The sequence below is a fragment of the Saimiri boliviensis genome, chromosome 9 (genome assembly GCF_048565385.1).
Source record: "Saimiri boliviensis isolate mSaiBol1 chromosome 9, mSaiBol1.pri, whole genome shotgun sequence".
Lineage (NCBI taxonomy): Eukaryota > Metazoa > Chordata > Mammalia > Primates > Cebidae > Saimiri > Saimiri boliviensis.
In genome coordinates, this window is record NC_133457.1 from 74,054,191 (window position 1) to 74,071,158 (window position 16,968).

At 39.9% G+C, this 16,968-nt stretch overlaps 1 protein-coding gene across 2 annotated transcripts in view; it reads left to right on the forward strand.

The window, feature by feature from the left end:
- Nucleotides 1–16,968, forward strand: part of NAPB (NSF attachment protein beta) — a 45,124-nt gene that overhangs the window by 9,197 nt on the left and 18,959 nt on the right. Inside the window, exons 2-5 of one of the 2 annotated variants that reach the window (XM_003942930.4) lie at nucleotides 5,821–5,900; nucleotides 11,056–11,172; nucleotides 13,056–13,102; nucleotides 13,240–13,317. In XM_003942930.4, the coding sequence (XP_003942979.1) occupies nucleotides 5,821–5,900; nucleotides 11,056–11,172; nucleotides 13,056–13,102; nucleotides 13,240–13,317 (322 nt within the window). Of the gene's footprint in view, nucleotides 1–5,820; nucleotides 5,901–11,055; nucleotides 11,173–13,055; nucleotides 13,103–13,239; nucleotides 13,318–16,968 lie in introns of those variants that run through there. The other variant, XM_074406171.1, reaches the window with a different exon arrangement.

Sequence of the window (16,968 nt, forward strand, 5' to 3'; positions counted from 1 at the left end):
GGGATACCTGAGAAACCTTAAAAAATTTATGTGGACAATTTCTTCCATCCAGACACTAAGTAGTCAGCCTTGTTATTGTCGCCTATGTGCCAGGCTCTGTGCTGCTTCCTCTCCCCGGAGCATCAGTCTAGTGGGAAAGGAGATACTGCTGGTAAATAATGAGAAGAGGGAGCTACCCTGCTTAGTTGGGTTCCCTTTAGCCTCCTGGGCAAGTACCTTTTCAGTTTTTTGATGTGGCTTGACACACCCCTTCATAGCATCCTGATGTTAGAGCTGAATTTTGCCTCTGAGTCTACGTGCTTATCTTTATAGTATTGTCACTGTTACTTTTTGTGATATTTCTACCCTAATATCTTGTGATTTTACAGGCAACTTTATTTCTACCTCAGGAGTTGTCACCTTTTTCTTTCAGATACATCTCAGGATGTCTGTGTCATTAGTTCTTAAAATTCTACGATGTCTCCCTCCTCCCACCCACAGTTTTAAAATAGTACAGACTATAGTTGTCAGAGTTTTACAGTGCTCTGAAATAGTTATGATTCAGGATGGGGGAAAATCAAGATTTTAGTTATTCGAAGATGAATTAGTTTTCACGGCTTTGCTGTTCACTGGCTCCTGGTGGGCCATCTGTGGCTTTGACCATGTTTCTTCAGGCGAACATGGGGAGTGGATAGGCTTTTTCTCAGACCCTTCTAGCCATGAAGCTTGATATTCTTTCTTCAATGTTGTGACCTCTTTGTGGGCGAGAAGTTTCTTTCCTTAGTGTTTTCTGGCGTATATGGATCTCAGTAAAGATTTCCTAAATAAATATAGTCAAGAAGAAGAGAGTCTGCCTTGCCTCTGGAATGCAGGGTAGGTGGTTCAGCTGGGGCAGCCGGGTGGCAGTGGTTTTTGTGCTAGCTGGGCAGTGTTTATTTCATGGTGAGGAAAGTGTTTTCTTCTTCCAAATCAGGATCCTGTAATTAAAAAAAAAAAAGTTAATTTAATTCAGTTTAGCTTCTTAATATCAACTGAGTGCCATGTCCTTAGGTCTCTATGTAATGTGGACTCCTCACAGAATATTGTTTGCAAGGATCTTCTGCTTCACTGTGGGACCTCTGGATAACAGTTGAGTTACTTTGAATGCAAATTCTGGAAACTTGTCCATAAAATGTATAAAAATTCACTTTCATATAAAATAAGCATCCAGGATACTTTCAAAAGTACATTTTTTTCATGAAGTTTTAAGGTTATGGTCGGTTTATGACAAGTAAATTTTTAAAGTGATACTACCTCTGGAGATTCTGTTTCAGGAGAGATGAGACTCTTATAGTTTAGCAAGGTTCAAAGATCACTGAACTTAAAGTCAGGTATTGGGTATACTACTGACCTTGGCTGGGTAGCCTTGGTTAAGCCATTGACCTCTAGATACCGTTTTCTATTCCATAAAATGGAGATAGTGTCTTTCATGGTTGTAATAACATATATAGAAATATCTAGCATAAAACCTAGAATAATGTAGGAGCTCTGTTAATTCTAGCTCTGTCTCTGAAAATAAGTGGATAAAGTACATTTTAATTAAGCTAGTTTTATTTAGAAACCTTTAATAAGAGTGATTGCACTGTAATTACGGTTCAAGATTCCCAGTACTCCATAGAAAAACAAGACACAGAAAGTAGCAAGACTTTGTTTCAAGGGAGGTATGGCTAAGGTTGAGAATGTTTTCATGTCAGGAATTTTTCATTTAGGAAACTTACTAACTATTTTTTTTAAATGCTTAGATTTGAAGTGGAGAGAAAGAGACATGAAGGTGTGAGAGGAAGCTTTAGTTTATTCTGACACTTCATTTTTGGTATGGCTTGTTGCCATTTCCATCTTTCACTATGTAACATAGTCCCCAAAGGTTTTTGTTTGTTTTTTGATTTTTGTATGTGTGTGTTGGGGAGGAAGCTTTATTGAGATTTAATACATATACCATACAATTCACCCATTTGAAATATACAATTCAGAGGTATTTATCATGTTCACAGGGCTGTGCAACCACAGCAGTTTTAGAACATCTTCATCAACCCAAATAGAAACCCTGTACCATTTAGCTGTCATTTTCCCTCACCTCCGTGTTTTTCCCTAACACTCCCACCTCCAAATGTCTTTGCCTGCTTTGTGGTGCTGCAACACAATACCTTGGCCTGGGTAATTTATAAAGAATAGAAATGTATTTCTCACAGTTTTGGAGGCTGGAAAGTCTAAGATCAAAGCACCAGTGTCTGGTATCTGGTGAGGGTCTTCTTGCCTTGTCATCACATGGTAGAAGAGAGAACCAGAGAGAATGGAAGTCCCTTTCACAAGCTCTTTTATTAGCGGCCTTAGTAAATTCATGAGAGGAGAGCACTCATGACCTAAACACCTCCCAGTAGGCCCTACCTCCCAACACTGTTGCATTGGGGATTAAATTTTAACTCAGTTGCCCTTTTGCGGCCATCACCTAAGCGGGAGCTGTCAAAATGAAGTTCAATCCCTTTGTGACTTCCAACCGAAGCAAGAATCGCAAAAGGCATTTCAATGCACCTTCCCACATTCTCAGGAAGATTATGTCCTCCCCTCTTTCCAAAGAGCTGAGACAGAAGTACAACGTGCGATCCATGCCCATCCGAAAGGATGATGAAGTTCAGGTTGTACGAGGACACTATAAAGGCCAGCAGATTGGCAAAGTAGTCCAGGTTTACAGGAAGAAATACTTTAATCTACATTGAACGGGTGCAGTGGGAAAAGGCTAATGGCACAACTGTCCATGTAGGCATTCACCCCAGCAAGGTGCTTATCACTAGGCTAAAACTGGACGAAGACCGCAAAAAGATCCTTGAACGGAAAGCCAGATCTCGCCAAGTGGGAAAGGAAAATACAAGGAAGAAACAACTGAGAAGATGCAGGAATAAAGTGATCTTGTATACAAGCTTTGATTAAAACTTGAAACGAGGAAAAAAAATTTAACTCAGTTTTGGAGGGGACAAAAACATTCAAACCATAGCATTATCAACCACTAACCTGTTTTCTGTCTCTAAAAATTTGTCTACTGTAGATTTGTCATATAAACGGTATCTCATTGTGGCTTCTCAGCCATAGTGTGGCAAGTATTGCTACTTCATTTTCTTATTGTCCATTAATATTCCATTGTATGTGTATACCACATTTTATTTATTTATCTGTTAACCAGTTGATGGCCTTTTGGGTTGTTTATACTCTAGCTTTTTTTTTTTTTTGACAGTCTTGCTCTGTTGCTCAGGCTGGAGTGCAGTGGCACTATCTCGGCTCACTGCAACTTCCGCCTCCTGGGTTAAAGTGATTCTCCTGCCTCAGCCTCCCAAGTAGCTGAGATCACAGGTGCCTGCCACCACGGCAAGCTAATTTTTGTGTTTTTAGTAGAGATGGGATTTTGCCAAGTTGGCCAGGCTGGTCTTGAATTCCTGCCCTCAGAGTATTGGGATTACAGGCGTGAGCCACTGCGTCTGGCCCACTTTTTAGCTATTATGATTACTGCTTTTATGAACATTTGTATACAAGTTTTCATGCGGAGATAATGTTTTCTTTTCTTTTTCTTTTTTTTTTTTTTTTTTGAGACGAAGTCTCACTCTGTTGCCTAGGCTGGAGGGCTAGAGTGCACTGGTGTGATCTTGGATTACTGCAATCTCAGTCCCCTCACCCCAAGTAGCTGGGACTACTGGGACTACAGGCATGCCTGGATAATTTTGTATTTTTAGTGGATGTGGGGTTTCTCTGTGTTGTCCAGGCTGGTCTCAGACTCCTGACTTCAGGTGATCCAGCTGCCTTGGCCTCCCAAAGTGCTAGGGTTACAGGTGTGAGCCTCCTTGCCCTGCCGGGATGTGTTTTCATTTCTCTTGGGTGTGTACTTAGGAATGGAATTGCCGGGTTATATGGTAACTTTAGGTTTAACCTTTTTGGCAACTGCCAACCCATTTTCCAAAGTGGCTTTCCTTTATATTCCTGCTGGTCATATATAAGGTTTCTCCACATCCTCCCTGACTCTTGTTATTGTCTGTCTTTTCACAGACAGTAGCCTGTCCTAGCCATCCTAGCATGAGCCACTTGGTATCACGTATGTGGTTTTGATTTGCATTTATTCCAGATACATGTTCCTTACGAGACATATGATGTAATATTTCCAAAGATTTTTATGCCTTCCATACATGGATCTAGCTATGATAATTCTGTTTGAGTACCTACTCTGAGTGAAGTTCTGCAGTGGCAGCTATATATGGATTATTTCTTTTGATCCTCATGATAACTCCTAGGTATACATAATATTCAGTTTACATATGCCAAAACTGAGGTGTGAAGGAGTTAAAGAGCTAGTCCAGGGCCAAACTGTTATTGCCTAAGGTCTGAGTCACACCCGAGCCTTGCTGTATGCCTCTGGTCTGTAGTAGGATTTGTGTTGACACAGAGCTGCAAGCTCCTCTCCTGGAGCTTGGAGCTTATTGGAGTTCCTGGCACATGTGTGTACACTTTTTCATGTACATATGTTCATACCAGGCCAGCATCCAATGTCAGCCTTGACCTCTCCTGTCTGTGAGTCCTTATGTCCATACCCCACAGAGTTCCTTGTTATGTGTACTGTACAGAGTCTACTGCGTCTCAGTTTTCCACTGGATATTTTATGATTATGTATAGACAAGATAGATAAATGTCTTTCATGGAGGGGCCTTAGCATAGTAAAAGCAAAGTAGAATTAGAAAACTCTGGGAGGATTATGGAGGATAATTTTGGCTTTTATGTGAGAAGAAATTTCCAAGCAGCTTGATGCTGTCCCTCAGTGGTATTAGCTGCTTGGTGAGGAACTTCCCAGAACTGTATATGTTCAAGCAACAGCGGAGGTACTCTTCTCTCAGGGTGTTGTAAAATGCATTTCTCAGGATGTTATAAAATGCATTTCTATACTGGCCTGGACCCTGAGGCCTCTTCCACATTGTGGAGCTATTTGCCCTTACTAGAGTTGACATAATACAGCTGTAGAATGGCATGCCGCTTTCTCATATGATGTGGCTTCTGAATAAACATAGTGCTGAACTCTTGGAAGATAACAGAGTAAAGAGTCTTTATCCTTCAAAATTTAATCTCCTTTGAAAAACATAACTTTTAACTACTCAGACTGTTATAAAACTTCCAGCTTTAATAGATGGGAAAGATTCTGATTAAAGATGTAATCAGGGTAACATCTTTAGTCTGTAACCCCTCTGGTTCTGGGGTCAGCCATATCTGAGTTTGAGTCTTTTTTTTTTTTTTTTTCTTTTAGTCATAGTTTCACTCTCGTTGCCCAGGCTGGAGTGCAATGGTGCAGTCTCTGCTCACTGCAACCTCCACCTCCCAGGTTCAAGTGATTCTCCTGTCTCAGCCTCCTGAGTAGCTGGGACTACAGGCTCATGCCACCCGCCCAGCTAGCTTTTGTATTTGCAGTAGAGAAGGGGTTTTACCATGTTGGCCAGGCTGGTCTCAAACCCCTGACTTCGGATGATCCACCCACTTTTGCCTCCCAAAGTTCTGCGATTGCAGGCATGAACCACCATCCCTGGCCGTATGTTTGTCTTAGTTCCGACCTATCCTTTCTACAATACCTTGGGCTAGTTACTTTACCACTTAACACCCCAGTTTCCTCATCTAGAAAACAAGGATAGTAAAAGTGTCTCCTTTAAACAGAGGTTAAGATTCTGTAATGCTTGTCTGGCACATGGCAAGTATGTACTAAATGTTTATCATTTGAGGGAGGGAGAATTAGAGATGTGGATGGTTGTTAAAATGTAACCTAATTTTTAAATTTTTTCTCAGAGGAAACACAAGAATAGAAGAGGCTTGTGAAATGTATACCAGAGCTGCAAATATGTTCAAGATGGCTAAAAATTGGAGTGGTATGTACAAAATTTTTGTTTGTTTTTTAGGCAAATGGTTTAAAAACACTTTGAAGGAAGAAATGACTGTTTTCACCTTAAAGAGCAAGACTATTGGCCCCAGAGACAGGTGTCAGTGCTGAATAACTGGTGTGGCTGCTGCTGACATATGGAGACTGAAGGAGTGTGTCTAAGTGAACGAAGCTTGAAAGTCTGACAAGTACAATCACAGGGACAGTGTCTGTCTTAGTTTCCATACACTTCTTAATACAGTAGGCATGTGGTAACTAATAATAGTTAAAAATTACTTGGAATTAGAGTAATCTTTGCTTCTTACTAATATGCTTAAATAAATACAGCACTATAAGGAATGAAAGTAGGAATAAAAGTCATTAAAACTAGTGAGATAAAGAGAAATGCCTGGTTTTCTTTACGTGAACATTGGTTGAGAATGACCATTCCCTGCTATTCGATAACTGATTGTAATTCCACTGAGAACTATGGCAGTTGGGGGTCGGGGTGGGGGGATGGATTTAAAATCATCAACCTCAGCAGACTCATGGTTATTTTTTAAAGTAAGCTTTCTACCTGGTGAGTCTGGGCATAACAAAATTCACAGGATGATTATTGTCATTGGTCTGAGAAGGGGTGGCTGTTTCAGAGAAATCATCTCTCTTCCTTCAGCAAAATAAATCTTTCATGGCTCAGTAATGGTGTATTTCTATAGTGAAATGGAGACCACCTCTGACCAGAGCAGGGGACGTGGGTGTTGAATTCTGCTCACAGCTGCTGTGGGAATGGAAGTGGGACTCTTTCCCTCTACAGGCTGTTTCAAGGCAGACACCTTAAAATCATTTCAAAGGAGAAAATGCTTTTGAGTTAGAAGAATCTAAAAGATCTCTTCTGACTTTAAAGATCTTAATAAGAAGTTTAGTTTTAGCTAAGGCTTTAGTATAAAAGGATAGGCTATTTTTCAAAACATACTTATGCCTGAATTGTATTTTTAAAATGGAAGAAAAAATGGTTTATTTCACATTCCATCTTTTGTTTTGTTCAGGTCTTGTAAGTAGAAAGTGATCTTACCTGAAGAGACCACATATTTATTTATTTATGTATTTATTTTGAGACAGAGTCTCACTCTGTAGCCCAAACTGGAGTACAGTGGTGCAATTTTGACTCACTGCAACCTCCGCCTCTGGGCTCAAGCGATTTTCGTGCCTCAGCCTCCTGAGTAGCTGGAGCTACAGGCGTGTGCCACCATGCCCAGCTAATTTTTTATATTTTAGTAGAGATAGGATTTCACCATGTTGCCCAGGGTGGTTTCGAACTCCTGAGCTCAGGCGATCCGCCCACCTCAGCCTCCCAAAGTTCTGGGATTACAGATGTGAGCCACCATGCCCGGTGGAGACTATGTATTACTTATTTTATTTGGTGATCAGATATTCTAACCTTTGGAAAATTTCACTTCAGAGAGGCCACTGATCATGTATGTAACTAAGGAGGCTTTGTGTGTATAACCCCCCCACCCCCTGTCATCTGTTACCTGGGGTGATGCTCTAGCCTCCTGACATTGCCATATTTCTGCACTTTCCCAGTCTGTTTCCGTTTATGCCCGAGGTTGCAATTTTTTTGAATTTTGGATGATGACCTTGAGCAGTAGGGTAGGATATAAATAACTCCCACATGCTTAGCGTTCCAGTAATGGAACACTAGGCATAAATGTAATGAAGTAACATAACACAAGTAAGGTCATATCATTCTGAATAACAGCTGACATCCCTATAGTGGCCCTCAAAGACTATCCCCTTCCTTGTATACCCAGCTCCCACCTCAGAGCCTTTGCATACGCTGTTCCCTCTGTCTCCCTACTCTTCCCGCAAACAATGTTGCTGGATCCCTGCCTCCTTCAGTTCCCTCTTCATATGTCATCATCTTGGTGAGGTCTTCTCTGGCCACCCTTTTAAAAAATAACGATCTTCTCCTTCCTGGAAACACTTTTTTTTTTTCCCTCCAACACTCTTATCACCATCTAGCAAAAATAAATTACATAATGTTTTATTCATTTATATTTACATGTTTTTATTATATGGTGATTCTCAAAATGTAAACTTTGGAAGGCTAGGATGTTTGTTTTATCTCTGCTGTATCTTCAGGACCTAAATTATTACCTGCAAAGTCATAGGCACTCAGTATATTTGTTGTATGAATGAATATTAGACTCTTTAAAGGTCTATCCATATTGCATTGGTGATGATTGTAACAGCATTGCATCTCTTTATAGTTTTAAAGTTCTTTTATAATGATTAAGCTAATTTGTTTGATACTCAGCTTTCGAGAGATCATCATGACAGGTATTATACCAATTTTGCAGGTGAGCAAATTTAGCCTAAATTGTGCGGCTTCCCAGAGGCCATTTAATTTAATTTATGCTCCTTTAAAGACACTTCAAGTTTAGATACACCAAGCTAGCATTTGCTGTCAGTGATTGGAATGAGTACTCAGAGTGAAAAAGTAAGCCAGCAACTTTTTTTGGAATGTGGGAATGTGAAAATGTAAAATTAAGGCCGTTACTACTATCTGAAGAAACGGAAGGAGCCCAGAAGAGCCTGGGTGTTGTGGTATTATTGAGCAAGAAAAGGATGGACCATGACTGATTCTGGGTCAAACATAGATAAGTTATCAACATGAAATGCCAGCAGGAGAATAAGGATGTAGGTTATAAAAAAAAATGATGGCATTTAAATATGCCAAACCACAGATACGATCTAAGGCTAGATTTGCATGTAATAATGAAAGTGGCCACTGTGTAGAATGGGAGTCAGGCCCCTCTATTAGCACTTTACATGCAGAGTCCAAGCTATTACTACATTCTTCTGAGGCAGAGCCCATCAAAGCTCTCACTTAGCAAGTATGTTCCTGAGCTGCCACTTCATGGTTAAGTGCTGCCCCTAGTACCCCAGGTGCCTGCCCACTGCCCTGGCAGTGGCCTTTACCCCTCCTGAATGCCCCCCCCAGCCTCTCATGATTCACCAGGGGCCAGCAGAGCTTCTTTAGTTCCAGCTCTAGCTCTGTGGCTGGCATCTACTCTGTTCAGTGCCTTGGTTTCTTCCTGCCGCTATAACAAAATACCTTAGACAGGGTAATTTATAAAGAAAATAAATGTATTGTTTAGAGTTCTGGAGGCTGGGTAGTATAAGAACAAAGTGCCAGCAGATTCTGTGTTTGGTGAGGACTGCTTTCAGCTTCCACGAAGGCGCCTTCTTGCTGTGTCCTCATGTGGTGGAAGGGGCAAGGCAGCTCTCTTCAACCTCTTTTATAAGGGCACTCGTCCCGTTTATGAGAGTGGAGCTCTCATGACTTCATCACTTCCCCAAAGACCCCACCTCTTCATACTGTCTAATTGGATATCAGGCTCCAGTAATATAAATTTTGGCAGGATACCACCATGCAGATCATAGCAGTACCCACGTCATGCTGGTGGTTACATATTTTTCAAAATTGCCTGGGTGTTCTTTTTATCAGAAACTGAGGTACAGAGCAAGAATTGAACCTGGGCAGGTTGGCTCCAGAGTTTATACTGTGCCTTTGCCCTCAGGTTCAGAAACCCATGTGAGAATTAAGCATGTTTTCTGGGGAGAGGGAGTTGGGACAAGAGATGCAACTGAAGCTTTAGCAGAATTGGATGTTTATGGCCAGGTGTGGTGGCTCACACCTGTAATCCCAGCACTTCGGGAGGCCAAGGCTGGAGGATTGCTTGAGCCCAGCAGTTCAAGACCAGCCTGGACAACATAGTGAGAGCCTGTCTCTACAAAAATTAAAAATAAGTAAAAAATAAAAAACAGCCAGGTGTGGTGGCACATGCTTGTGGTCCCAGCTACTTGGGAGGCTGAGGCAGGAGGATCTCTTGATCCTAGGAAGTGGAGGTTGCAGTGCCCTGCGATCCTGCCACTGCACTGCAGCCTGGGTGACAGTGAGACCCTGTCTCAAAAAAGAAAAGAATTGGACTTTTTTTTCTCACAAAGAAATTTATAGCAAAGGTTTAATATCAGCAGTGAGTACTGCTTTCTGATTTTTTTTTTTAGAAATCTGAGGGCTTTGTGATATTCTTAACTATGCTTTTCCTGGTAGAGCGGATACTTTCTTCTCCATTTCTACTGTACTGACTTCCCCAGTGTGACTCATTTGTTGGAGGCACTCCTCCATGTTGCTTTCTCTGAACTCAGGAATTCATACATGTCGATGTTTAAACCCTGTTGGAAGTGGCCTGATGCAGCTTCAGCCATGATTTCCGCTGCCCTCCTCCAGTCAGGACAGGCTTGTCAGTGGCCTCCACTTTCATCCCTTTCTTACCTTCGAGCATGCCTTCCATGTTCATGTAATTCCTCTGCTAGTGATTCCTTCTTCTTTCTTTTTCAGCACTCCAGAATCAGTGGTCCCTGATCCAAAATGTTTTCTGAAAAAGATTAGTTAATGTACCTTATACATTGTGCCATGTCCTCAGTTGGAGACCTGGCCAGTATCCCACAACCAGATCCATCAGTGATTCTGCAGGGAAATGTGTAAATTCTCATATTAAATGGGGTAAAATAGATTAAACTTCTTACAAATTTCAGTCAGATTTTACTGTAAACTGAAGAAAAAATTTTGGATTTTTAGACTTTTGGATTTCAAAATCATGGGCCTGATTTTGGCCCTTTACGAAACTTACTTTATCCATAAAGCCATTATTAGTAGTTTCTTCCACACTGACAGCTAAGTCCAGTAGACACTGGGAAAAGTGAACAAATAATCCTCGAGCTCAGTGTTTTACCTTTCTTTAATCATTTGCAGCTTGAAGCCCTTGGTTGGTGTTTATTATATGTTTGTGGAATCAAAGTGAGTAGCCTAAGACTTGGCTATTGGTATTGAATGGCCAGACCAGGGAATGGTGGCTTAGTGCCCAGGGACACTTGCCAAGTCTGCTCGGGCAGAGGCGGAGAAGCTTTTATCGCTGTCTGACTTGATTCTGGTTATTTTGATATTTGTCCAAGATGCACTGGACCACAGGGATTTTTGCTTCTGATTGGAATGCTTCTTCAGTGGAATATAACTTTTCTAGGGAGGCCCAGTACTTAGAGCATGGGCTGCTCTGTGGGAGGATTTGTTCCTCTGTGTTTAACTGTATTGTCTTCTTCAGCTGCAGGAAATGCATTTTGTCAGGCAGCCAAGCTCCACATGCAGCTTCAGAGCAAACATGACTCCGCGACCAGCTTTGTAGATGCTGGAAATGCTTACAAAAAGGCGGATCCCCAAGGTAAGCCAGCCAAGTGCATATCATGTCTGTCTCTGTGTGTAACTGACCAGTCAGTGCTTCCCTCAACGTTAAGGTCAGTGTTGGTGTCCATCCGAGTCCTGGTATAAAGGATTTTTCGTATTTTGGAATAATAGAGAAATTTTGATAACCTTAGGGATTTCTGTTAATCATTTAGGAGCTTTTATAAGGAAAAAATATGTTAAATTTATACTGGCTGTTTAGTTCATAGCATCATTTAATTAAACTCCATTTATACTGCATTTTATATAATTTTTGGAAATTACCTTTACTTTTATCTAAGATTTCTTATCTCTTAATTTTGTGAAAATGTATATTGATCATAAAAGAAAACTCTTATGTTCCCTTACTCCTAAATACCTAATGAGTTTCAAGATCCAGTTAATGGGAGATTGCAATATCCAATCATTAAAAACATCTTATTCATATGGTATCCCTTTGGTTTTTTAAAATATGTTTTTCAAAGTATTTGTTTTGAGGAAAGAATGCAGTTGGATATTTAATGTGATAAATTTTGCAAAGGTTGCTTCTTTTTAGTTAGAAGACTGTAATTAAAGGTGTTAATTAAAAGTGTTAATTTCTTCTCTTTTATACATGTGCATAGAGGGAACTTTTGAATTTTTCCATTTTTCTTTTAGCAGTCCATTTTGTTTAACACACAAATCCCAAATTTTGAGAATAAATATGTCATAAAGAAATAGAGTCTCTTCAAGACCTTTTGTATAAAGATTAATCACAGTTGATTTCCCAAAGTGAAAAACTGGACACAGGTTAAATGAGCTGTTAGAGTGGTAAAATTGTGATGTATCAGTACTTTTGAATATGGTGCAGGCATTAACATCTTTGGTTTCAGAGAACCTTCAGTGACCTATTAAATGTTTACTTGGCAATTAAAGAAGCACATGAGACTGAATGTTGTATAATCTCATTTTCAGAAAAAAGTTTGTGCACATAAAAATGTGTCTAATTAACACCAAGGAAAAGTACATCTAGTACTAGCAGTGGATTTGAGTGGAATTATAGATAGGTTATTTTTTCTCTTTATATTCTGTATTTTTAAAGGTATAACATCCACATTTTTTATATAGTTTAGAGGGAAATTGTTTCAATTTTTGTTCATCTGCTTACCTTTCTAATTCTGTAGTCAGGACTTTCTACTTTGCTGACTCTTTTAAACCAGAAGCAGTAAATTTGGAGCTGTCACTATATGCGAGCATTATAAACATCATCATTTTATGATAGGTGAAATTTTTTGGTTCACTTTTTTAGAAATAATTTATTAGCATAACTCTTTATTAGATTTGTTTCTTTTGTTAGTATACTAAAATTTAGCATCTTTGAACATGATACAGAATGTTGGCTTTGCTTAAGAATTGTTTGAATAGGCATTTCAAAGTGCTTTTGCTTTTGGCTGCATGGAGAGTACAATCTGTTGAGGTGATTATTCTTTTGATGTGGTGCCATGTTCCAAAATTAATATATGTGCATGATATTAATGAAGAATATGTTTGCATTTGTATTTTAGCAGATAAAATTTATCAGTGTTGGTGACAACCTCCATGGTTTTGTTTTCTTTTATAAATACAGTCTTTCACCTGGATGGAGTCCTCACTTTAAGGTTTAAAGTAACTAAGTCAATATTACTCCAGCTACAGTTCCCTAAATTATAATGTAGCTGCTGGGAACAAAGCCATGCTGATGAATCTGAACTTGTGCATGATTTTTGTTTGCTTCTCACTAACTAACCTGCTCACCCTCCACTCCAAAATTATACCTCATTAACCTTCTAATAACAGCCAAGAAGACAGCCTCACCCTTTGACTGAATGGATTTTTCATTGTTTTTCTTAAATGCCTACGCTTCAGAGGCTATCAACTGCTTAAATGCAGCCATCGACATTTACACAGACATGGTAAGACATTCCATTGCTTGAGCGGCTGTTGGGTGGAGTCGAGATGGCTTAGAGTTGTATCTTTCTTTTTTATGTTCCTAAACTGGCATTCAGATAGGTAAAATGGGTATGTGACCCTTTCTTGTTTTTTCCCCTAGGGAAGGTTTACAATTGCAGCCAAGCACCACATTACTATTGCAGAGATCTATGAGACTGAACTTGTAGACATTGAGAAGGTAAGCCGTGGGCACACTTCCTCAGATGTGAAGCAGGCAGATACATTGACTCAAAGAACTCCCTCCTCCTCAGTTTGAGTGATCATAGATGCAGAGTGATCATAGATGGCCTTGCATGGAGACTTTCAGGGTCTAGCTGGCTAAGTAGATGGGCTGTTTTCCTGGAGGGGGCGTATAAGACATGAGAGCTGATTAAGATTTACAGAGATCACCCATTGTTTCCACTCTCTGATTCATGTCAGATCATTAGCATTGCCAAAAGAACCTTCAGCTGTATTATTTAGTACTCTAAGACCCAGTGAAGAAAGCCTAAGAGGTGACCATAAACTTGAGAGCAGATAAAATGAAATGTGACGTACTCTTTTTTTCTCTCTCAAACTTAAAGGCCAGGTACAGTGGCTGATGCCGATAATCCCACCGCTTTGGGAGGCCAAGGCTGGAGGATTGCTTGAGCCTAGGAGTTCAAGACCAGCCTGGGCAACATGACAAATCTCTATGTCTGCTAAAAATACAAAACAACTAGCCAGGAGTGGTGGCACATGCCTGTAGTCCCAGCTACTCGGGAGGCTGAGGTTGGAGGATCTCTTAAGCCCAGGAAGCGGAGGTTGCAGTGAGCCAAGTTGGTACTACTGCACTTCAGCGTGGATGGCAGAGCGAGACTCTATCTCAAAAAAAAAAAAAAAAAAAAAAGCAAAACCAATTTAAGAATATTACTGAACGCACATACACGTGTGCACACACATGCGTGCACGCACGCAGGCACAGGGCTACGTTGTTATGGTCCCAAATGTTTGAGCTCCTATGTTGTTTAGAAACATCATTACCTGGCCAAGCGTGGTAGCTCATGCCGGTAATCCCAGTATTTGGGGAGGCTGAAGTGGGAGGACTGATTGAGCCTAGGAGTTGAACAACGTAGTGAGACATCTTCTTAAAAAAAAAAAAAAAGGAAACATTATTACCTTCTCTTCCCTGGTTGGACTCACAATTGTGGTTGGTGGGTTGTGAAATTAATGTTTGAACAATCAGTTACACCCAAGACAGTTTATATCTGGCTTGTTACAGATGACTTTCTTCTCCTTCAGCTCTACTACCCAGTGTCTCTTTTTATTTTAGCTCATTCACAGATTTTGGCTAGTGGACAATGAAGTGTGTAGTTCATAACTTCACATTACTTCTTTTTTTTGAGAGAGTATTTTAGTAGCCGAAAATCAAGCAGATGTAACCTACTCAATACAAATAAAAATCTTGTGAAACCTTAAAAATATATATAACATGTTTTGGGAGTTTCTAAAATTTTTTAATGTTTAGGTTCAGGGCTACTGGTGAAGATTTATTATACAGGTAAACTTGTGTCATAGGGGTTTGTTGTACAGATTATTTCATCACCCAGACATTTTGCTTTTCTGCTCCTTTCCCTCCTCCCACCTTCCACTCTCAAATAGACCCAAGTGTCTGTTGTTCACGTCTTTGTGTTCAGGTGTTCTCATCATTTAGCTCCCACTTATAAGTGAGAACATGCAGTATTTGGTTTTCTGTTCCTACATTAATTTGCTAAGGATAATAACTTCCAGCTCCATTCATGTTCCTGTGTAAGACATGATCTTGTTCTTTTTTTATGGCTACGTAGTATTCCGTGGTATATATGTACCACATTTTCTTTTTCCAGTTTACCATTGATGGACATTTAGGTTGATCCCTAGTCTTTGCTATTGTGAATACTGCTGCAGTGAACATTCATGTGTCTTTATGGTGGAATGATTTATATTATTGTGGCTATATACCCAGTAATGGGATTGCTGGGTTGAATGGTAGTTCTGCTTTCAGCTCTCTGAGGAGTCACCATATGCTTTCCACAATGGTTGAACTAATTTATACTCCAACCAACAGTGTATAAGTGTTCTCCACAACCCCACCAGCATTTGTTGTTTTTTGACTTTTTTTTTTTTTATTTTTTTTTGAGGTGGAGTTTCACTCTTGTTGCCCAGGCTGGAATGCAATGCGTGATCTTGGATCACTGTAACCTCTGCTTCCCGGGCTCAAGCGATTCTCCTGCCTCAGCCTCCTGAGTAGCTGGGATTACAGGCATGCACCACCACACCTGGCTAATTTTGTATTTTTAGTAGAGACAGGGTTTCTCCTCCTTGGCAGGCTGATCTTGAATTATCAACCTCAAGCGATCCGCCGGCCTCAGCCTCCCAAAGTGCTGGGATTACAGGCATGAGCCATCGTGCCCAGCCCTTGACTTTTAAATAATAGGCATTCTGACTGGTGTGAGATGCTATCTCATTATAGTTTTGATTTGCATTCCTCTAATGATACTGATCTTTAACAAGTGCTTGTTGGCTGCATATATGTCTTCTTTTGAAAAGTGTCTGTTTGTGTCCTTTGTCCACCTTTTAATGAAGTTGTTTTTCTCTTGCAAATTTTTAAGTTCCTTATAGATGCTGGATTAGACCTTTGTCAGATACATAGTTTTCCAGTATTTCCTTCCATCTTGTAGGTTGTCTGTTTACTTTGTTGGTAGTTTCTTTTGCTATGCAGAAGCCCTTAAGTTCCATGTGTCAACATTTGTTTTTGTTGCAATTGCTTTTGGTGTCTTTGTCATGAAATCTGCCTTTTCCAATGTCCCTAATGGTACTGCCTAGGTTGTCTTCTAAGATTTTTATCATTTATGTTTTACATTTAAGTTTTTAATCAATCTTGACTCTATTTTTATGTATGTTGTAAGGGAGGGGTCCAGCTTTAATCTGCATATAGCAAGCCAGTTATTCCAGCACCATTTATTGAATAGGAAGTCTTTGCCATTTCTTGTTTTGGTCAGCTTTGTTAAAGATCACATAGCTGTAGGTGTGTGGCCTTGTTTCTGGGCTCTCTATGCTGGTCCATTGGTCTATGTGTCTGTTGTACCATATCGTTTTGGTTACTGTAGCCCTGTAGTATAGTTCGAAGTGAGGTAACAGGATGCCTCTAGCTTTGTTCTTTTTGCTTAGGGTTGCTTTGGCCATTCAGGCTATTTTTCACAGGCTATTGATTTCACGTGAACTTTAAAATAGTGTTTTCTAGTTCTGCGAAGAAGATCGTTGGTAGTTTAACAGGAATAGCATTTAATCTAAATTTCTTTGGGCAGTATGGCCATATTAATGATACTAATTCTTTCTATCCATGAGCATGGGATGTTTTTCCATTTGCTTGTGTTTTCTTTGATTTCTTTGAGCAGTGTTTTGTGATTCTCTTTGTAGAGATCTTTCACCTTCCCACATTACTTCTTTTACTCTAAACCACTAAACCACATAATAAATGGATCTTCTTTAGATGATTTTTTAAATGATCTAGAGGAAATATAATTCAGTTCTGTTTTCATCCTCTGGAGAGCCTAATTTAATACTGTTTGTTACAGCATAGAATAGGTATATATGGCAGGTTTATGTTAGGTCTCATCTAGGTGCATTTGTTCTAAAGAATTGATCCCAGTTTAAAGCTACTTAAGACTATTTCACTTGCATAGTGGACTCTTAAGCCTGGAAATTGCATTTGCTTTATGGCATCATTGATACAATCATAAGGGCCTTGTTTCTTATTCCAGAATTTTATGTATCGTGACACTCATCTAGGTGCCCCAGGTGGAAATGTTGTGACCTCTTTGTCCCTCCA